This window comes from Fusarium venenatum, assembly GCF_020744135.1.
Source record: "Fusarium venenatum strain MPI-CAGE-CH-0201 chromosome Unknown EDB82scaffold_4, whole genome shotgun sequence".
Classification (NCBI taxonomy): Eukaryota; Fungi; Ascomycota; class Sordariomycetes; order Hypocreales; family Nectriaceae; genus Fusarium; species Fusarium venenatum.
In genome coordinates, this window is record NW_027072132.1 from 6,658,875 (window position 1) to 6,679,596 (window position 20,722).

General features: G+C 47.1%; 9 protein-coding genes across 9 annotated transcripts; 3 read left to right on the forward strand and 6 right to left on the reverse strand.

Moving 5' to 3' along the window:
* Nucleotides 1–1,387: 1,387 nt before the first annotated feature.
* EDB82DRAFT_517810 (uncharacterized protein) lies at nt 1,388–2,548 on the reverse strand. The gene has a single exon (XM_025725460.2). It carries the CDS (start codon nt 2,526–2,528, stop codon nt 1,527–1,529), a length of 1,002 nt encoding a protein of 333 aa, XP_025594056.2. The 5' UTR covers nt 2,529–2,548; the 3' UTR covers nt 1,388–1,526.
* Nucleotides 2,549–3,056: 508 nt separating this feature from the next.
* Nucleotides 3,057–4,803, reverse strand: EDB82DRAFT_530710 (cytochrome P450; the record flags this gene model as incomplete). Its single annotated transcript, XM_025725461.1, has 5 exons — nt 3,057–3,478; nt 3,533–4,126; nt 4,177–4,245; nt 4,301–4,391; nt 4,441–4,803. 5 exons carry the CDS (start codon nt 4,801–4,803, stop codon nt 3,057–3,059), a joined length of 1,539 nt encoding a protein of 512 aa, XP_025594057.1.
* Nucleotides 4,804–5,375: 572 nt separating this feature from the next.
* EDB82DRAFT_562830 (kinase domain-containing protein) lies at nt 5,376–6,661 on the reverse strand (the record flags this gene model as incomplete). Its single annotated transcript, XM_025725462.2, has 2 exons — nt 5,376–6,074; nt 6,139–6,661. The coding sequence occupies 2 exons, from the start codon at nt 6,659–6,661 to the stop codon at nt 5,416–5,418; spliced, it is 1,182 nt and encodes a 393-aa protein (XP_025594058.1). The 3' UTR covers nt 5,376–5,415.
* A 370-nt stretch (nt 6,662–7,031) lies between these two features.
* On the forward strand, nt 7,032–7,641 carry EDB82DRAFT_562832 (P-loop containing nucleoside triphosphate hydrolase protein; the record flags this gene model as incomplete). Its single annotated transcript, XM_025725463.2, has 2 exons — nt 7,032–7,053; nt 7,111–7,641. 2 exons carry the CDS (start codon nt 7,032–7,034, stop codon nt 7,566–7,568), a joined length of 480 nt encoding a protein of 159 aa, XP_025594059.1. The 3' UTR covers nt 7,569–7,641.
* A 950-nt stretch (nt 7,642–8,591) lies between these two features.
* On the forward strand, nt 8,592–10,844 carry EDB82DRAFT_517817 (galactose oxidase precursor). The gene has a single exon (XM_025725464.2). It carries the CDS (start codon nt 8,733–8,735, stop codon nt 10,773–10,775), a length of 2,043 nt encoding a protein of 680 aa, XP_025594060.1. The 5' UTR covers nt 8,592–8,732; the 3' UTR covers nt 10,776–10,844.
* A 1,476-nt stretch (nt 10,845–12,320) lies between these two features.
* Nucleotides 12,321–14,445, forward strand: EDB82DRAFT_453286 (general substrate transporter). Its single transcript, XM_025725465.2, has 3 exons — nt 12,321–12,772; nt 12,822–13,078; nt 13,158–14,445. The coding sequence occupies exons 1-3, from the start codon at nt 12,624–12,626 to the stop codon at nt 14,273–14,275; spliced, it is 1,524 nt and encodes a 507-aa protein (XP_025594061.1). The 5' UTR covers nt 12,321–12,623; the 3' UTR covers nt 14,276–14,445.
* A 402-nt stretch (nt 14,446–14,847) lies between these two features.
* Nucleotides 14,848–15,696, reverse strand: EDB82DRAFT_481324 (uncharacterized protein; the record flags this gene model as incomplete). The annotated part of the gene is made up of 1 exon (XM_025725466.1): nt 14,848–15,696. One exon carries the CDS (start codon nt 15,694–15,696, stop codon nt 14,848–14,850), a length of 849 nt encoding a protein of 282 aa, XP_025594062.1.
* A 169-nt stretch (nt 15,697–15,865) lies between these two features.
* EDB82DRAFT_517820 (fungal-specific transcription factor domain-containing protein) lies at nt 15,866–18,327 on the reverse strand. The gene is made up of 4 exons (XM_065609022.1): nt 17,953–18,327; nt 17,328–17,898; nt 16,623–17,270; nt 15,866–16,569 (listed from the first exon to the last, which is right to left on the reverse strand). Exons 1-4 carry the CDS (start codon nt 18,278–18,280, stop codon nt 16,002–16,004), a joined length of 2,115 nt encoding a protein of 704 aa, XP_065463559.1. The 5' UTR covers nt 18,281–18,327; the 3' UTR covers nt 15,866–16,001.
* An 86-nt stretch (nt 18,328–18,413) lies between these two features.
* On the reverse strand, nt 18,414–20,277 carry EDB82DRAFT_352912 (uncharacterized protein). The gene is made up of 5 exons (XM_025725469.2): nt 19,992–20,277; nt 19,626–19,940; nt 19,308–19,567; nt 18,670–19,252; nt 18,414–18,605 (listed from the first exon to the last, which is right to left on the reverse strand). The coding sequence occupies exons 1-5, from the start codon at nt 20,096–20,098 to the stop codon at nt 18,533–18,535; spliced, it is 1,338 nt and encodes a 445-aa protein (XP_025594064.1). The 5' UTR covers nt 20,099–20,277; the 3' UTR covers nt 18,414–18,532.
* Between the last annotated feature and the right edge of the window lie 445 nt (nt 20,278–20,722).

A 20,722-nucleotide genomic window follows, 5' to 3' on the forward strand; every position in this document is an offset into this window, starting at 1 on the left:
CTTGTATTCCAATGATGCTACCCTATGTACAGAAAGAGTTTATATAATCTCGGTCATACGGCTAGTCCTGAAGAGAAGTTGATATTCATTCTTCGATAGTCAATTCCCTATTGTCCATAAAATTGATCTTTCCCATCTCCAACGATATACTACGTTAATGAATTATTAGATCTTCTAGTATTGCTCTTAGTTCTGCTGTGGTGAGAATATCTATGAGACCGTGGAAAAGAACATTCAATTCCCAGGGTGCGCGTATCAGTGACCCGCTAGTCTAGATCCCCCGTTGATGGGTTATGTAGCGGTGGGGAAGCCCAATTCTTTAGACCCAATGTTAATCTCACAGGATCTTGGATCCTACATCGCGACAGTCTCTAGTATAGTTCTTTATTCTAGTAAGAAAAGTCATTATGAGGAATAGTCGTCGAAGTCAAAATCAGAGACGTCAAGAGGAACTTAACTGCACCTGAAATCACGCGTACAACAACAAGTGGTAAAACTCTCCACTCCTCACCTGAAGCATTGACCTCCTGTCATTCATCGGAGGGTCCCAAATCCCGGTTCCAGGAATCATGCTTCTGGTTCACAGTCCCACCTTATATCCGTAAAGACATCCTACGCTTAGCTTTTGGGCAAGTGGCAGCGCGGCTCTTCGAGTGGAAATGCTTCATGATACTCCATCGGCTACCCCGCGGGACCCTTGCTGTCAAAATTAGTTCACTTCCTAAAGAGAGAGTCTTCTGCTGCGATACTCCCGTCACACTTTATTCTTTTAGACATCGACCAAGCGTGCAGCAATCATCACGTATGCAAGTTCGAGTTAAGCAATAATTGTATTTGGAGTTTTCTATTTCATCGTCTATGCGAACACATGCCCAAATCTACCGTAATTCCGGTGTACCAAATCCTGAACAGATACCTATCCCCGTCCGAGTCCGTCGTGACTAGTCAGAGTCAGGAGAAGGAGGTTGGGGAGGTGGCGGGTCTGGGTGAGGAATGGGGACAGGGGGACGAGGCGTAGCAGGTCCAGGCGAGTGTGGTTCAGGCATTTTGTTAAGTTTAGTTTAGTTATCGGGTTGATGGTTTCTAGCATGCATGAGTTGATGAGGAGGTAAGATTGTTCCTCTTGGCGAGGGTGTCGAGGGTTTATATAGCTACAGAGATGGCTGATTATCTGACTCAACTGGGCTGCGGTGAGTTACGAGAGACGTTTGCATTTAAAAGTCTTCGATTCAAAGTTTCAGATAGATCCTCTGCTTCAGAGATATATTTCCTTCATCTCAATGCGTCATGAATTTAGAATGTGCGCAGTGGCAGCTTGAACGTGAATCGCATTTTCTATTATAGAAAGCAGAAGTGTAATCTCGCACGAGGAAGTGCGGCACTAGTAGCCCTGGCATTGTATGCTGTTATTCACTAGTGGTTTAAACAGCTTGCTTAACCATATACGTAGAATCTAAGCATGGACTACATCAACCTCCTGATTCATTATTTGAATAGCGTTCATTGTCTCTGGCCTCTATGCACCGTTACTTTCCATCAGCCCAAAAACGATCCAGAGCGTCCTGGTGGACCTCATACGCCCAGTGATGGCATGTCTGATGTACCACAGGACTCACATCAGGTCCATCCTCATCCTCCCCATCGTCATCAGCAAACACACTCCGTATCCCAAGAGCAACATATTTCTTGAGCAAGATCCTTCGCCAGCGACCAGTCTCGCCTACACATTTCTTCCAGCGGCTGATCTGGCGCTCGTCATCGGCACAGCGACGACCCATGTAAAACCGACAGTACCACTGGAACCAACCCCGAACATCGTACTCGTGAGCAATCCAGCCAGCTGCCTCCCATTCTTCGATGCTTTGTCCACATTGCACTCCGTATTTGTTGATCTCTGGGTCGTAAGTGGTACTGGTGAGATATGTATCCACGTCCAGGCCAGCTGTCCATGACTCTGGGAGTTCTTTCCAATCGTCTTTCACGGTGATCTTAAGGCGCTTTGAGTACAGAGGTCTCCAGTAGGATCCACCAAAGCTTCCCTCGCGAATGATCTCCTCCGGTGATTTGTTTGGGCGGAAATCAGGATGCGACTCGAAACGGAATGTTCCATCGATATCGCGAATCGGTTCTTCGCTCTCAGGTTCCCATGCAGTCCATCCAGCTATGATTGATTCCACATCCTTTACAGGTTCGGGGTTGGTTTCGGAGTCTGAATCCGACCCGGGAAGAGCTCGACTAGAATCTCGGCTTCTTTTCACACGAGGGGCGTTTCTTCGTGAAGAAGTTCTACGGACGCTGTCATAGTCATCGTCGTTGTCGTCATATGTTGGCTTTGATACAGCTTCAGCTATGCGCCTTGATTGTCTTGTAGGCGCGCGCGGTGGGTTCGCCTTTCGTTTGTTGTTTTTGGTACTGGTATTGGTTTCGGCTGAGCGAGGTTCTGTCTTGGGAATTAAGGGTTTGATATCCTTGAGAAGAAGCGCGTTATTTTCAATGTTCTCTCGTCTTCGGGCTGCAAAGTCTGCCATTGTCTTGTGTGTGATGTGCTGATACAGAGAAGAATCAGTAGCTGAATGTATTTGTTTGCTGTGACGCGATATGCAATACGTCATAAGACTAGACCACTAAATATAGACCCACTCAATCTCCAGGGCACTCAGCGAAGCCTAGCACGCTAAAACTCCAGCCCTTGTCCAATCCAACCCAGACCGTATGGGAATATGATAAGTATCGCCAACAAAGTTCTTCTCAGCATCATTTTCCTATTGGAATCCTTCTCGCCATCTTTCAAATCTTCTGATTTTCCATCGAATATGTCAGACTTTGGCCGGCAGCAACTCATCATTTCCTGTTTCGTCTTGTTCTTCATGTCCCTATGCAACCAACAAATGCACCTTGAGACATGGTGTGAAGGTATTTTTGAAATACGAGTTATTAGCATGTAGCCAGAAATATTTCTTTTTAGAAACATCTACTATTGTTGATTCGGATAGTGACGAACAGTCAGTTGGCCCCTAGTGTTGAGGCACAAAGTAGCATCCATGGTAAAGTTCCCCTCAATACTCCAATGTACTCAAATCAAGCTCCTCCTTCCGTCTTCGAATAAGTAGTTTTGCTTCTGGGTTGGCCACATAAGCCATTCCGAAGGCCACTGGCTCAGGCCTCTTGCCGTCGACAAGCTTCCAATCATACTTTAGAAGCAAATGACAAAGTGCGATCTTGACTTCGTTGGAGGCAAACCAGCGTCCCGGGCAAGAGTGCAAGCCGTGACCGAATCCGAGGTGATTTGGACTTGTGTTCACCAAGTAAGACATCTGTTCGTTGTCCTTGGGAACAAATCGGTAAGGATTGAATGTCTTGGCGTTGGTGTAGTTCTCATCACTCCACATGTGGGTAGCTGTGACTACAACCTTGTTACCTTTCTTGACAGTCGTTCCGTTTGATAGCGTAATGTCTTCGAGGGCTCGCCTTCTCCATCCTATAATTGGCTTGTTAGTAGCCAAACATAGTGTCAACGAGTATTCTTACTAACCTATGAGAATGGGTTTCATCCGTTGTGTCTCTTTCAGGAAGCTATCCATCAGTTTGAGATCAGCTAGCGCTGTCTTCTTCAGACCTTGCTCTGACAGGACTTGTATAATTTCTTCCCTAAGAGCTGTGAATATCTCAGGATACGTAGCGATATTAACCATTGTTTGTGATAGAAGATCAGTAGTAGTGTGGATAGCGGCTAGAGTCAGCGCAATTTGGCAATCAGCAGGCGGTAGTTCAGAACCAGACTGAGCAAACCATTCGATCGCATCATCGAAGGGAGGTTTCTCGCCTCTGGCTAGTGCCTTAGCCTTGATTCTCTCTCGACGTTCAATATGAGGGTTTAGTTCTTTGCGGGCAGCGGTCAATGCTCGTCGCACCTCTCGACATTGGGGGAGAACCCAGTGGATGTAAGGGCGCAGCCAGCGGGGAATGACGCAGAGAATCATCATGGCTTCGAACGTTTTCCTAGTGTAGTACGCGCTGGCGTTATTCCATCCTTCATCACGGCAAAGTTCTTCGCCCATGAATACTCGTGAGGACATACGTGAAACAATAGTAGAGATATGCTCGTTAAGATTGAGAGTATGCCATTCTAGCGACAATTGATTAGCTCGTGTGTCAAGTACCGGACGAGGCGCTTACCAGTCGAGTCAGTAATGACACTTTGCATAACGAGAGCGGCTTCATCAGACAAGGGACTCGTGAGCTTGGCTACATGTTCCACTGTCAGCGAACGTTATTAGAACGAGAGTACAGTAGTACAAACCCAAAGCCTTGGTCAAGTGTCGTCCGATGACCTTTGGCATGACGGGATCATGCATGAGAGCACCAAATCCGGGGATGTAGGCGTGGTTGTCCTGAATAACGTTAACGAAGCTGTGTCCACTTCTGATGATACCGGCTTACATCACTAGCTGCTGCGCCAAAGTCAAATCTCTTGTCGCTCTTGATCTCGTCGATCATTTGGGGTGGAAGAATCGTCAACTCTCCCCATTCGCAGAACAGTCTATACGGCTTCCCAACGAATCGCGCGGCCCCAGAAGCAAGAGTGTCGAGACTGTTACTATTTTCCATGTATCTTTTAAGTCGCGGTATGTTGCTGAACTCGAATGTTTTTCGTGGGTTGAGCAAATCCTTCGGTTGTGTGAATTGAGACCAGTACACCATCACGGCCAGTAGGGTGACCAAGGCATATGGTATGAGGGAATCTGGTGCCTGATCCATGAGATTCGACCGCATACGTTGCGTTGTATCGTTGTGAGAGTTCATCGCTAACAAGTTCTCGTGACAATAAGAGTGGGAGATGCCGAGGCCTGTTGGTCCGAAATCGAAGAAGTAGTATCAGTACATCGCAAACAGGATCGGATCGAACTTATAGCAATTGCGACATACAAAAGGAATCGAATGACCAGGTTGCCCAACCTGAAAGTCACCATTGAGCTTACGCCATAAGCCCCCGAAGGATTATGATCCATGAGCGGATAACTCCCGGCACTACCTAGATCCCGCATGCCAAGTTCCAAAGGATTCTGAGGATTATTTTCCAATGCGCGGATTCGATATAGAAAGCGATCCTTTCCAAATTGAAACTGTCAGCTTCGCCTATACCAAGTTTTACAACCCGGAATTCACTATTTCCCTTGCAGTACCCACTATTTATGCTATCAATACCAAGGTCCTGAGCCATCAGGATCAGAGGATTCAGGAAGCTCAGTTGAATAATTCTAGTTACATTTCCTAATCCATTTCTATTTTCGAGCGTGACGTAATAGATAACCAAAGTTCTTTTGTTTAAATCGGGAAGCTGTACTGCAGTTGTCCTTTGCGATAGATTTGTTTCTCTTTTCTTCAAGGCAACTATGGATATGTCAGTACCCATTTCTAAAGTCCATGCAAGGCCATTAGCTCCTTGAAAGATACATCCTCAAGAAGTTGCCCGGCACTAAAGCGGTGCTCAGGGGAATATGATAGACCCCTCCGCAGTATCGAGAGCACTAGCTGCTGCTCGACAGGGCTGATGTTATACAGTGCACGCTTTAGCTTAGCTTCAAGAGCTTGACGGGGATATGGCCGTCTGTTCTGGTCATACCATGACTCGTCGTTTTGCCCACCACCCTCATACGAGCCCCTCCAGTCCGAAGGGAAAGGTCCAAGGCATTCCACAATATAGTCAACGACTGAGGAGTACTCTGATCCGAAGAACAATGGAACGCCTAAGCAGAGCTCAGCAAAGATGCACATATGGCTCCACATGTCGGAGGCATAGCCCGCGTCTGCATTGTGAAGACGTTCTGGGGCGCAGTAGATGGCAGGCGATTGGACTTTGCACTCCACGGAGGTGTCAGACTTGGCAGCCAGTCCAAAGTCAGCGAGGGTTACAGTCGCCTTCACCAGAGATTCATGCGGAGCTATAGGCATGACTAGCTGGCCGGCCTTCCACATGGGCTTCCGCGGACGCCCGAGATATTCGTACTTGCCAGCTACAGTGGTGCCACTCTTGAAAGGAGTAAGTCCATACAAGACATTAGCGCTGTTGATGTCTGTATCCACATGAGTTAGAAGATGTTTCAGATTGACATGATTAGAATTGCATAGTCAACATACCTCGATGCACGACTCCGCCGTCGTGTAGCGCCTTGATGGCCTGCAGTAGCTGCTTGGCAGACGATCTCCGAGGGGCAGTAGACATGGAAGAGGCATATGTCCGCAGGCTAGGACCCAGAAAAGGGAAAACCAGGACTCTATGGTGTGTCTTAGAGGCGCCGGGTAGCCTAAATGTCTTCTGGTATATCAAGAGGCGGGAAGTGTCCTGCACAGCACCGGCAATAATGTTCTGCGCGGTATGCTCTCGCTGGCCGAAAGGCCCAGGTGACATGATCTTGAGAGCAACATCCTCGTCGCTAACCATGTCATGCGCCATCCAGATTGTTGAGAATCCGCCATGGCCTAGTTTGTGCTCAACGCGATACCTGTTGGCAAGGACCTCTCCGATGCAGACTAGATAATAGAGTCCCTCCTCGTATCGCTCCGCCGGTTCGGATGCATACTCAATCTTGCTCTTGTCGTCTGAACCAACAAAATCACCCCAGATAGAGGCGCAATCCGCATTATCGTTTCCAGTAGCCATTGTGATGCAAAGAGGATGTGGGCAAGGGAGGTTGAATGCAGACGCATCTTGTATACTTCAGTACCTCAAGTGTAGAATTTTTAAGTTTATTAAAAAGGCTTAGACATAAGTTTAAAGAACAAAAATCTTGAAAAAATAGTAGAAGATAAATGACATTTCAGTGCCATAAGAAGATTGCTCGAGAATAGGTTTTGTATATTAAACTTTATAGTTATTAATTACCATAATCTACAAAGATAAAATCGTTTGTGCTTCAGTCAGATTTCGCGTATTTATTGAAGTCTTCGAATCTTGACTGGACTTTTCATTCTTCATCCTTTTGTCACACTCTCAGCTCACATCTAACCATCAACCATCATCATCAACAGTCATGGCTTCTACACACCCTCAAGGTACACACAACCACTCCAGTACCAGAACCTGTTGTTCTAACATGATTTCACCTGCAGCTGCTCCTTACCACCGCCCCATTGTCATATCTGGGCCTTCGGGAGTTGGTAAAGGCACCTTGATTCAAAAGCTCATTGACTCGCATCCGGGAAAATTCTCTTTGGGTTTTTCTCATACGACACGAAAGCCACGCCTTGGAGAGGTCGAGGGTATGGCATATAATTTTGTTCCTCGGTCTGCGTTTTTGAATCTGCTTGAAAACGACAGTTTCATCGAACACACCTACTTCAGTGGAAATTATTGCGGCACAAGCAAGGAGAACATTGCGTCTCAGCAAAAACAAGGCTCTATAGTACTGCTTGATATTGACATCGAGGGAATCAAAACAATCACGAAATCCCAAAGCCTCCATGCTCGCTACGTTTTTATTAAACCCACAAACTTTCGCACGCTAGAGTCCCGGCTTCGCGCCCGCGGCACGGAGGTCAGTAGATCAAAAGCATTGTCATTGGCTTGATCAAATTCGTCGATGGGAATTCGTTTTGGCGAAAGACGTTGCTGATGTGTAGACAACGCCCTAGAGGAGATCGCATAAATAAAAAATTACTTCTCTTAGATAAGAACATAAGCCTGTCCCAGTTGTCAAGTTTAGCCATGAGGCTTAAAAGACCTTACTGTGTTACGTTGTATCTAATGCGCAACCCACAGCGTATAGCATTTGTCAATAAACTTGATAAGCACTCAAGTTAACTGCGGAATCGCGGAAATGAAAGCCCATACTTCTCATAGCTTGTATCAGCCGATGAAATTCGGCAGTGCCTGTGGATCCTCAAGGAGAGTTTCAGCTAGTGGTATCTAAACGAGGCACTGCCGGACTCCGTCGGTCAATAGGTCGTGTTAGTTACATGAGCCGTTGGAGTTGGCTGATTACTAGACCGGTACGAAGGAAGTGCCTTGTGGTAAGTAGAGAGTAACATCTATTGACACTTTTACATCAAGTCACTATGCATATCAGACCGAGCTGATAAAATTGCTGAAGCAACAGGCTTGGCTGCATTTTATTGCATTTATAAGGGGCCTCCAGACTGTTCTTACATGATCTGAGGTGATCATGCGGTCTCTGGTGGCGTCCAATGGACAGATTCTTCTGTCATAGTTTGCTTCTAAAGCGGTGCCTTGCAGATCGGCTGGCGGGTATGCAAGGACCATCCGGGAAGGGCCTCGAGAAGCTGGGCCATAAACTTTCAGCTTTGAACGCCACTTACTGTGAATTGGCTATCGATCTTCAGCGCACAGACGAACAACGGTGAATTAGTTCTCGTGATTTCAAACTCGCCCACCCTCTACGTCTGAGCGGCTTCAAATAACACGAACAGGTAATTTCGTTTTAACGCCACGGACATATGTGACCAATGAGAAAGAATTAATTTTCCAAAATTAACTCCAAATGCAGTTGCCTCAGCTAGTAATGCAAACTAGGATATCGGTAATATGGGGGAACCTGAAACGTACAGGTGCTAAAACATGATCTACCCGCGATGGCTGATCAGCAAACGGTTTCTATTGTATCTGCCTAGGTATATAAGACTTGAAGATACCAGTTACTGTTCTTCTGCCTTTGTTGCCCCATTATCTGTTCGGGTCATTCTTCCCATCACTTCTCGTCTCTCTTGATGTCGAAATGAAACACCTTTTGACACTCGCTCTTTGCTTCAGCAGCATCAATGCTGTCGCTATCAACAACCCTCACAAGGCTTCAGGAGCTGAAAAGCCTGAAGGCAGCCTCCAGTTCTTGAGTCTTAGGGCCTCAGCACCCATTGGAAGCGCCATCTCTCGTAACAACTGGGCCGTCACTTGCGACAGTGCACAGCCAGGAAATGAGTGCAACAAAGCCATTGATGGCAACCGTGATACTTTTTGGCATACATTCTATGGAGCCAATGGAGATCCAAAGCCCCCTCACACTTACAATATTGACATGAAGACAACCCAGAACGTCAATGGCTTGTCTATGTTGCCTCGACAAGATGGCAGCCAAAACGGCTGGATCGGTCGCCACGAAGTTTATCTAAGCTCCGATGGTAAAACCTGGGGAAGCCCAGTTGCTACTGGCAGTTGGTTCGCCGATTCCACAACCAAATACTCCAATTTTGAAACTCGTCCTGCTCGCTATGTTCGTCTGGTCGCTCTCGCTGAGGCTAATGGCCAGCCTTGGACTAGCATTGCCGAGATCAACGTCTACCAGGCTAGTTCTTACACAGCCCCTCAGCCAGGTCTTGGACGCTGGGGTCCGACTATTGACTTGCCGATTGTTCCTGCGGCTGCTGCCATCGAGCCTACATCGGGCCGTGTCCTTATGTGGTCTTCATACCGTAATGATGCATTTGGAGGCTCCCCTGGCGGTGTCACCCTGACTTCTTCCTGGGATCCATCCAGCGGTATTGTTTCTGACCGCACTGTGACTGTCACCAAGCATGATATGTTCTGTCCTGGTATCTCCATGGATGGCAACGGTCAGATCGTGGTCACAGGTGGTAATGACGCCAAAAAGACAAGTCTATACGACTCACCTAGCGATAGCTGGGTTCCAGGACCTGACATGCAAGTTGCTCGTGGATATCAGTCATCAGCTACCATGTCAGACGGTCGCGTTTTTACTATTGGCGGTTCTTGGAGCGGTGGCATCTTTGAGAAGAATGGCGAAGTCTATAGCCCGTCTTCAAAGACATGGACGTCCCTACCCAATGCCAAGGTCAACCCCATGTTGACAGCTGATAAGCAGGGATTGTACCGTTCGGACAACCACGCGTGGCTTTTTGGTTGGAAGAAGGGATCAGTTTTCCAAGCAGGACCAAGCACTGCCATGAACTGGTACTATACCAGTGGAAGTGGTGACGTAAAGTCAGCCGGTAAACGTCAATCCAACCGCGGGGTGGCCCCTGATGCCATGTGCGGAAACGCTGTCATGTACGACGCAGTTCAGGGCAAGATCCTGACTTTTGGTGGTTCCCCAGACTATCAAGACTCTGACGCCACAACCAACGCTCACATCATTACGCTTGGTGAACCTGGATCAACACCCAAGACTGTCTTTGCTAGCAATGGCTTGTACTTTGCCCGAACCTTTCACACCTCTGTTGTTCTTCCAGATGGAAGCACGTTTATTACAGGAGGCCAGCGACGTGGAATTCCGTTTGAGGATTCAACGCCCGTGTTGACACCAGAGATTTATGTCCCTGAGCAAGACACCTTCTACAAGCAAAACCCCAACTCTATTGTTCGTGTATATCACAGCATTTCCCTTTTGTTGCCTGATGGTAGGGTGTTTAATGGCGGCGGTGGTCTTTGCGGCGACTGTACTACGAATCATTTTGACGCGCAGATCTTTACGCCAAACTATCTCTACGATAGTAACGGTAACCTCGCGACGCGTCCGAAGATCACCAGGACCTCTACACAGAGCGTCAAGGTCGGTGGAAGGGTTACAATCTCAACAGATTATTCGATTAGAAAGGCGTCGTTGATCCGTTATGGTACAGCGACTCATACAGTCAATACTGACCAGCGCCGTATTCCTCTGACTCTGATGAACAACGGAGGAAATAGCTATTCTTTCCAGGTTCCTAGTGACACTGGAATTGCTTTACCTGGTTATTGGATGTTGTTTGTGATCAACTCGGCGGGTGTACCGAGTGTAGCTTCGACTATTCGCGTTACTCAATAGTTTTCTAGAATCATTCTTTTCAGATACTTAGTTTCATTCAGAGCGGTCAATTAATTTATTACCTCAACTCACACTCAGTTCGCCGTCTTGAAGAGCCGCCATGTACCCTTTCCGTTGGGCTGACTCGTGGATCTGTGCAAGACAGCCACGCGCAAGCCCCATCGCGTCATCTCTACTCTTGCCTTAGGTTGGAGAAGTTCTCAGTCTAGTTATCAAAAGCGCTAATAAGCTCGCTGTCAAAAGTGCCGGTGGCGTTTATCATGAATCGATAGTTTGGCAGCCTCTCTCGCAAATGCTGTAGCTAGAAGAACATTCACCATCCGGTCCAATGAGAGTGACGTCAATGAGTTGAGCTATGAGACTAACCCAGAATGGTAATTCAGTTGAAGTGCAAGATGGGTCATTCACATGCTAATCGGACTCAAGAACCAACAGCAGCAAGGTCAACTTGGCCAAACTGAGCTTGACGTTTTACGCCTTATTGATCATCAGATGATCTGGGGTTCCTGCAATTAATGCACAAATCCCAATAAAGAGATAATTCACTTTCTCTACCAATTAGTTGGGATGCGGTGAGATGCGAAGGGGATAGTTTCTCTGAGGTCTAGACCTCTGTTCTCTTCAGCCCGTCACTCACGTGGCGTTTCCAGCCTCGTCGCTATTTGTAACTAGGAATGGCCAATCAGTAGCAGTGATTGTCCGAACTACGTATTGTTACCCATGTCGTATCGGCCGAGTAATGGGATAAGTTACCCTACATGGAGGAATGACTTGACGCGTTTAACTTATAGGACGCGTTGCATCAGCAATCTCATTCTTTATAAAGTTGAGAATACTTTATTTTCGTGCATAATACTTCTGTTAATAGATCGAAGCATATATAATACTGGTTTTGACGTGTTGTTGTTTATATGGTCGGGATCGTTTACCGACATGTCATCTCAACTCACAGCTGATAACTCGAACAAGTCTTTCTGCATTGTGCATCGGATCCGGGGTAATGCATAACCCTAGTTTAGTTAAACCATTTCCATTGGCTAAAAGCACAGTCAAAGAGGGCCCAGTGTTACTCTCATCAGAATTGTACATCCGAACTCCAATGCACCCTCTCTGTGCCTCTATACTACAGCCCTTAGGCACCTGTCAAACTCTTCTCAAAGTTATGATCGTCCATCTAGACTTTCCTGCCAAGTCATCCCATGTCTTGAACATCGGGGTGGCACCCGACAGACATTCCTTTCCTCGTCTCCCCTGGTGACATGACCAACCCAACCAATAACTTGTTCGGACGATAGCTTCAGAAAGAGAATAGCGTCAAAGTCAACAAGCTGAAACCCCGCCCGTTGGATCGACATACCATTACCGAGCAGGAAGCACCCTTGCTCAAGACTGGTGGATAATTCGTCCTTCTCCGCATCCCTCATGATCTTCTGCGCCAGTTATTCTTGCGCTCCAATCAGCGAGATGCGCTTCTACCAACTGTCACGCGCTGTAGAATGGGCGCACTTTAGCGTGTCTCTCACTATTCCTGTCGCGTTTTGCTCTGAAGTTTGCAATCAAGTCTTGCAATAACTGTATTCCTTTCCCCATGGGGCACCTGATGCGCTAACCAACACTTTATTCCGCGTGTATAGCACGTTTAGTATCCTGGTCTAATATCGTTACCAAGTAGTTCATTGGCGCGCAAGGAAAACCCATGATGTCCTTTATTTGTACCGAAAACCTGGGGGTTTAGTAAAGTTTCTGGGGTAGCAGGCAATGCGAAAAACCTTTAAATATCGTGGAGCCCGCCCTCTGTCGATCAATCTCCTCCTGCATCTGCACAATCATTGATTAATTGAAGCCATCATGAAGCCCAAGGTTTATCAATTCCTCGTCGGAGTGTTCGCGTCCTTTGGATCGCTCCTCTTCGGTTATGATTTGGGTGTTATCGCTCAGGTCATTGCATCGCAGTCCTACCAAAAGACCTTCAACACAGATGATGGCTCCCCTGAAACGTAAGACACACTCACAAATTTGATCATTTCGCGATGCTGACCATGATAGCGGAGCTGTTGTAGCTCTGTTCACAGGAGGTGCCTTCTTCGGCGCCGGATTCGCCAGTCCCACTGCTGAATACCTCGGTCGACGATGGACCATCACCATCGGATCCATCATTTTCCTCCTCGGAGGTGCTCTTCAGACTGGCGCTCCTCAAATCTCATACCTGATGGCTGGTCGATTCCTCGCTGGTCTCGGTGTCGGTTTCTTGACCATGATCATTCCTCTGTACCAAGCCGAAATTGCCCATCCTTCGATTCGAGGTGCGTACCATATCCCCACTTCCAGTACCCAGTTTAATAAGCATAAATGAACTGAGCTAACCGTCTCGCTACACAATAGGCCGAGTCACCGCTCTCCAGCAATTCATGCTGGGTATTGGTGCACTGATCGCTTCTTGGAGTGGTTGGGGTACATACATGCACTACACCGACGACCGACAATGGCGAATCCCTCTCGGAATCCAGTGCGTCCCCGCGCTCCTCCTTGGTTCCCTCATCTTCATCTTCCCCGAGTCTCCTCGTTGGCTTATGGACCAGGGTCTGCAGGAAAAGGCTCTGCACACCCTGGCTCGTCTGCACTCCAATGGCAACGTCGATGACCCCTGGGTTCGTGCGGAGATCGAGCAGATCCAGGAAAGCATCGCCGACGAACATGCCAACTCGGCCAAGTCCTACATGGAGCTGTTCCGAGACATGTCTTGCTTCCGTCGTCTTTTGATCGCTTGTGGTCTTCAGGCCTCCATTCAGATGACTGGTGTCTCAGCTATTCAGTATTACTCTGTTGCTATCTACGAGCAAGCTGGAATTAACGCTGCTGATGCCCTCAAGTACCAGGCTATTAACTCCATCATTGCGCTTATTGCACAGGGTCTTTGCATCGCTTTCATTGATCGATTCGGTCGTCGATGGACTCTGATCTATGGTAATCTCTTCAACTGCTTGACCTTTATCATCGCCACCATCATGCTGGTCGTCTATCCTCCTGGTTCCGGTAGTGCTGCTCAAGGTTGGGGTTTCATCATCGTTACTTGGGCGTACAACTTCTCTTTCTCGGCTACTTGCGGACCTCTGTCTTGGATCATCCCTGCCGAGATTTTCGACACACGCACTCGTGCCAAAGGTGTCAGTCTTGCCACTATGACCTCTTTCGCTTTCAACACCATGATCGGACAGGTCACCGGTATTGCCATGAAGTCTGTTGGCTGGAAGTACTACCTTGTTTTCGTCATTTGCAACTTCACCAACGCTCTTTGTGTCTGGGCTTTCGTTCCCGAGACCAAGCAGATTCCTCTGGAGGAGATGAACTATCTCTTCACCAACGCTCCTTGGTTCATTCCTTCCGTCAACAAGAGTCAGTACACTGCCGATTACCAGGCCGACTTGGCCCGCAGGGCTGAGAGGATTGATGAGAAGCTGGCTGCTGAGCATGAGACCGGCGAGCACGTCTCAAAGATCTAAGAGACTACACCGAGCCGGGCCGACTACCAATTTTAGCCATCAGGATCTAATTATAGTCAATGAATTTATAATGTGTCCTTATACTTGACTTCAAACTCGTACTGGGAACTGACGTGATAGAATATCGTACTTCTCGTAATGGGCATTTTGAGAAACAAACTGTGTGTGGGAAAAATGTCTGGCTGGCACAAACCCCGTGTATCAAATTAGTGATGGTGCCTATCGTAAACGAAATATTCCAAGGACAATAGATCGACGGGATTCCCGAGTCATAGTTAAAATGAAAGTACATGAATCGCCAAACACATTCTCACCCATAAACCGCTGTTTGAACGGGAATCTGAATTACAAATATTCTATGCTGCAACATTATCATCGAGATAATAGATTGAACGACTAGAGAACACAAAGAAAAACAAATTTCGCCCTGAATGTCAAATAAGCACGATGACCACAACTATTTAACAGACAAGCTCTTTCAACCTAAGCACAAAACAAATCTGCCTTATGAAGTGGTCTATCAGCCCTCTATCTTGTGATTATTCCACACTGTTTGATAGTCGAGAGCCGGATCATAAAGTGAAAAAGTTTTTGCAAATATTGTCAGTGCTATACGGCACAGAAACAAACCCTATGTTGATGGTAGTTCTCCGTAAATCATATTCAGTAGTTGGATACGTTTGGAGGTGGGAATTTGCATAGACTTTCAATGCGTCATTGAGCAGTAGCCGCAGGAAAACAACGTAAAATTGTTTCTTTTCACGACTGCTTAAACCATCAAGCATGGAGGTCTTAGTAGAGCTGTTAAGTCTAAACACTTCGTAGTAGCTTCTAGCCGGAGGCATGAAGTAGCAGAAGCAATGGCGCCATGCTATTTTCGGCGTCGTGAGGAATTCTTGAATCTGTTGATGCAGACGGTCATAGAGTCTATCGAGTGACTCCAATATGGTACTGGGGCTTTTATCGATAGGGTATGCCAATTTCTGAGATCGCCAAAGCTTGACGTGTGTTTTGATCGATTGAAAAATGTACGGTGCATTGACTTCACAGGTAGGACACAGAATGATGCCCAGCGCGTCTTGCATCAATACCTTGCCAAATTCATTCTCGTAGAATATGCGTCGTATGTAATTCCTGTTCGCTTTGTATGCCGCAAGCATAGAAGGAGATGCCTCGATGAGAGAAGTAATATAGGTTGGGTCGTGCAAGTAGATAAGGATCTCGGCCCGTATCTCGATCGGAAGAGTTTGAAAGGTGTCCATTGCTTTGATGTAGCTTGAAAGCTTCAGGTTGACGATGTTGTAGTTGGACTGAACTTGCCAGTAGTAGATTTGGGAGAAAGTATTTGAAGAGAGGAGAGGAGAAGAAAATGTGGGTGAAGATAGTGGATCGAAATATATATGGCGAATGAAGTTTGCCATGGTTTTAGTTATCGATTATAAGCTGGACTGTAATATAGATTAATAGAATTTGTGAACTCAAAGACAGATCTGGAAAGTCTTTGTCTATATTATTAAACCTAGTAAGATACACCAGTCGACAATTGTGATAATTTAATAAAGCAATGCATGCAACATAGTCACACTTAGGTTCTTACAGAAACTATAAATAAAGTGCAAAAGGAGGTAAGTGTATAAGGTTCGAAGTGAATGGCGAAGCTAAACCTTAGTTATGGGCAATACTTCCTCCTAGATGTCTCATCCTTTAGTCCCCTATGACAAAATGTCTAATACAGCTTCTTCCAATAGATGGCGTCAACCTTGACGATAGCGAACCGCAAAAACGGCCAGGACTGCATTCTAGTCCTCAAAGTTCTTCTCCATGTCGCAAGCAGATTCTGGTCATACGACGACATTTCCGGCTGTCTCTTCTGCAAACAGAGCATATAACAAAACAAACCAGGATACGCGAGACAGTTCCTCGTATAAGCTGGCCAAAAGGCAGACTGGTGTCTTGCATCCAGTCCACGTATAAACTTGATGACTGTTTGTATGAGACCGCGACACGACTGTAAAACTGTTTCCTGTGCATGATGGTCAAGAGATGTGTTCTTGTCGATTATAGGTCGGAGAAGAGCGCGCAAGATCAGGATATGAGCAGTGTAGTAAGCGACATAGAGGGATCTATGGCTTGTGATCGAGTCGTCAGTATCAGCTTCTATGTCAGTGGGTTTTGGCGTGAGGACCAGGGATCCAGGGAGGCTTTGCAGCCATTCCAAGAGCTGCTGACGAGGACGACGGGCTTGTTCAAGAAGATCCTCAAGGACCTGCGGACGCGACACGGCCCGTAATGAGCTGCAATTATATCTGTGTCAGTACAGAGTAAGTAAGTAATGGGAAGGACTGACAAGAATTGTCGACAGATCTGGCTTGTTATCTCCGTGAGTGAGCAAAGCTGGACGAAGTAATCATAAGACAAAGCCTGCGCATAGTCAGGCACGTGAGCTGTCGCATCAAACAGGAAATCCTCCTCTGTCAAAGGTGCCACGTTCCAATCGTCGTCCGAAAGCATGGAACACCGCCCATGCGTTACAGCCCGCCAAGTATATTCTACATAAACAGCCCACCACAGTCTCCTTCTCAACCTTATCTCCCAATCTGGTAATTTCCAACCCTTCGGATCAACATTTAGCCCCAGGGATTGCGACATAGCCAGCATCGAGGAGGCAAGGGACCAAACGAAGGGGTTCTCGACACACACTGCATCAAAAGGTGTATAGTTGAGGAGAAGAATGTATATCTGAATTGTAGAAAGGCGTGGGAAATGGAGCTCTTTTTGCAAAGATGTGTACGAGACTTGCCAGAGCTGCTTTATGTCTGGTTTGGAGTACGCGCTATCAAGACACAGCTTTTCGTCCCATGATGTGAAGGGAAGGGCGAGGGCGTATATTCCTGCTAGTAAGCCCGTTGATGCTGTTGAAACAAAGGCATCCAGATCTGGAAAGACTTGAGAGCTACTCAAAATGGGTAGGGATTTGAAGACGAATCTGAAATATCTGGATACCAACATTGTTAGTATAAAATAGCTGTAGTTGAGAGAGTTTATAACTTGCAGTTTCACGAGAGCCACTCCAGTTTCCCTGTCTACTAATGTCTCAAGATACTTCCTGTCATCAAGCGGGGATATGCACTTTTCTATAACCCTTTGCCCTTCGACGGCTGTCGCAGTTTGACTCTGCAGGAAGTGAATCGTTAGTCCATGATCTTGTTGCTCTTGTCTACGATACGTGACGCGGAAAAAGTCGACTTCGTCATTGGATCCGTATGGAAAATGATCAAGTGAAAAGGGATCCGATTCATTGGAGAAACCAATAAGTGACGTTGAGCAGTCTGCTGTTTGATCCATGGATAATCTCTCAACGGGTATGGATTGATCAGTCGAAGCCTGCGCTGTGATTGTTATGTTTGGTGAATGTGCAATATTGCGAAGCTCGGGCGGTGTCTGCTCGTTTACATAGTCCAAAGTGGGTAACTCGCCGTTGGTAAGAAAGTCAAAGGCTTGGTCTTGGTGGTTGAATGTTAGATCCCAGTTGATGTCGGTTTCATCAGAGAGGATGGGCTGAGATAACATGTCAGCGATAGGCGTTATACCGGAACCAGTCTCATTGACGGGGGTTTGAGTCTCTTTCATTTCATCGCAGTCAGCCTGGCTTTCATCAAGAGACAGAACCGCCTCACCGTCTAAGTCGCCATTGCCATGGTATGATTGAGCCTCAAAAGACGTCCCAGTCTGGGCAGCAAGAATAGCACTCGGGGATTGCAGGGCCTCAACATCAACCCCTCTACGGACACGCCTATCCCTGGGCTTCTTATTTGGGTTTCCAACAAAGGTGCATTCCCTTCCAATGCGATCACAGAGCTGACATGGTCGCGTAGGGTCAGGGATGTTACAGAGCACTTTACGAGTGCGGCATAAGTCGCATGGTCTTTGAGACTTGGAGCGATAGCGGCGCGTTCCTGCGACGTGACGCGTGTTTTGTGCGGATTGATCCTGTGAGTAATCCATTGGAGCTGATAACGACGCAGACGAAGACCCGAGGTTCTGGTTGAGTTAGAGGGGATTGAGATGATGAGATAGCCGAAACGATAGCTAAATAGGGCACGTGATGGCACTAGTCCACCATTTTAGTGTTGAACATGGCAGGATAAGATTGGAATTTTCATGAATTATCTTCGACAAAGACTACACTATCTGTATCATAGTTCTATGGGGTACACTGGCATAGATGCACCGTATTTTCAGGGCAGAATTGCTCATTCATTCTTTCCTAACCTTACGCGATTTGTCATACCTCAAAACGGCCCCCATTAAGACACTCGCTCCGAGCGCGCTAGAAAATGTTAGCATCGAATCACGAAATAGGGCATGCCGAGTCTCCAAAGCAGGATACATACCAATCTTCCGGTGAGCAATATTCCGTTGGGTTGTGACTAATCCCTGATCTTGTAGGCGTAAAGATCATACTGGTAGGGCATCTACGATTCGAAAAGCAACTATCGTGTCCAGCACCGCTTATCATCGGCTTCCAAAGCTTTCCAGCTTCGTTCTGCGGCAAAGTAGAGCAAACTTCGGCAGCGGCTTCTTCGACAGCAGCGATACAGCCCTTGTCGAATTTCACCGCTGGACTGTCAACCAAGAGCTCCCAGCCGACTTCGCAACCCTTTTCGCTGTCATGCTCTGAGATGCGAAGAAACTCGGACTCGCATTCTTGCAAAATCTTTGCGAGGATCTCGTCTTGCACGTGGCGTATGTCAAGAGTGAATCTCACCGTGTGCGCCATTGTGTTGGGGCTACCAGGATCTGCTGTGAAGATACCTGTTGTTGCTAATCCATCAAAACGTTTGGCGATAGCGTTGGTGGCAACGATCATTTTACTCGCGCATAGGACTGAGTCTTTGCGTGCATAGAATGGCGTTGTGCCAGCGTGACTATCGCGACCTCGGACGGTGATAGTAAACCACTTGAATGCTTGGACACCTATAAGTAACAACGTTAGCTCTGAAATATCAGGGTTGAATGGTATATAGCTCACCTTCAACGATGCCGATCTTGAGGCCTTCGTCTTCCAGGATAGGTCCCTGCTCGATATGCAGCTCGAAGTGTGCAGCAAAGGGATTTGACTTGTAGGAAGCTGGCACATCACCCGTGAAGCCGATACGATCCAACTCTTGTTTCATCGTTTTGGGATTCGACACGAGGACCTCTTGTAGATCCCAAGCTGTTTGAAGAGGGATGACCTCGGCCCATACTCCCGATGCCACGGCCATACTGGGAAATCGAGCACCTTCTTCGCTGAAGTAATACTAGTCAGTAAAGCACCTTGCAAGGTAGGCATTGGAGAGAAACTTACTTTGTCCAGTTGACTACTCCAATAGGGCCCTCCGTCTCGACGTCATGATTATTGAGCGTCTTAATAACCTCAAGGCCAGCAACAACGCCTAGAATGCCGTCGTAGCGACCACCAGTTGGTTGCGTGTCTAGATGAGAACCCATCATGACAGGATGCAAGTCATTGTTCTTGCCTGGGCGAATAGCAAATAGGTTGCCCATCTGATCGAAGAATGTCTTGCAGCCAAGGGACTGGGCGTAGCTCATGAACCAGTGTCTGACCTGTTTGTCAGAGTCGTCAAGACTAAGACGAGCCATGCCCGTTTCAGTGGGTAATCTTCGCTCATTATTAGACCAGGTTTATGAGATAGGGTCTTTGGTAACTTACTTTCCCCATGGATGCGCTTTGCCGAAATCGCAGCTGTCATGTAATGTTGATGCGAGGCTGAGTTCGTCGACCCTCAATGGCAATGATGGTAAGCTAAGCGAGCCCATTGTTATGTTTTGTTCTCAGAATTGAGTCTGACAAGGAGTGATTGTTCCGAAGCTGGCGACTGCAAATGTAGCTAGCTATTTTGGTGGGTACGATAACGTAAAACAGTGCAAAGCAAGTTGTATCGGAGGACGAAGAAGTGGCAGCTTGCTGTTCAGGATGCACTCAGTGTCAGACTATGGAGATCATGAGCAACCACCAAATAACAAACAAAAGCCCTCAACGTACTCTTTTATGACATAGTTGGCCGCCGACGGTCGTAATTCATCAATTGATCAACACATTGGAGATAGCAGTAGTTCACTATCGCCCGTCGGCCGTCGGCGGACAGGACGCTATTCCTATTGAGGTGGTTGACTGCTACATAGGGAGTAGTGGCCCTGCGCCGGCTCCGAATGCTGAATACTCCGAAACCCTCCGAATGCACCGAGATAGGGAAGAGGCATGCCCGTAGCCGTTTATCTCGGTATTACGGGAATAGACAAAACATGACTCAGGAACGATACTAGACATTTGAAAATAAACATGAATTTATCTGGGAAAAGAAGACTCTTATCATTCTTATCATGTCATGGTTATCTTCCCCCTCCGCAACGTAACAATCGGATATGCATCGCTGCCGGGTT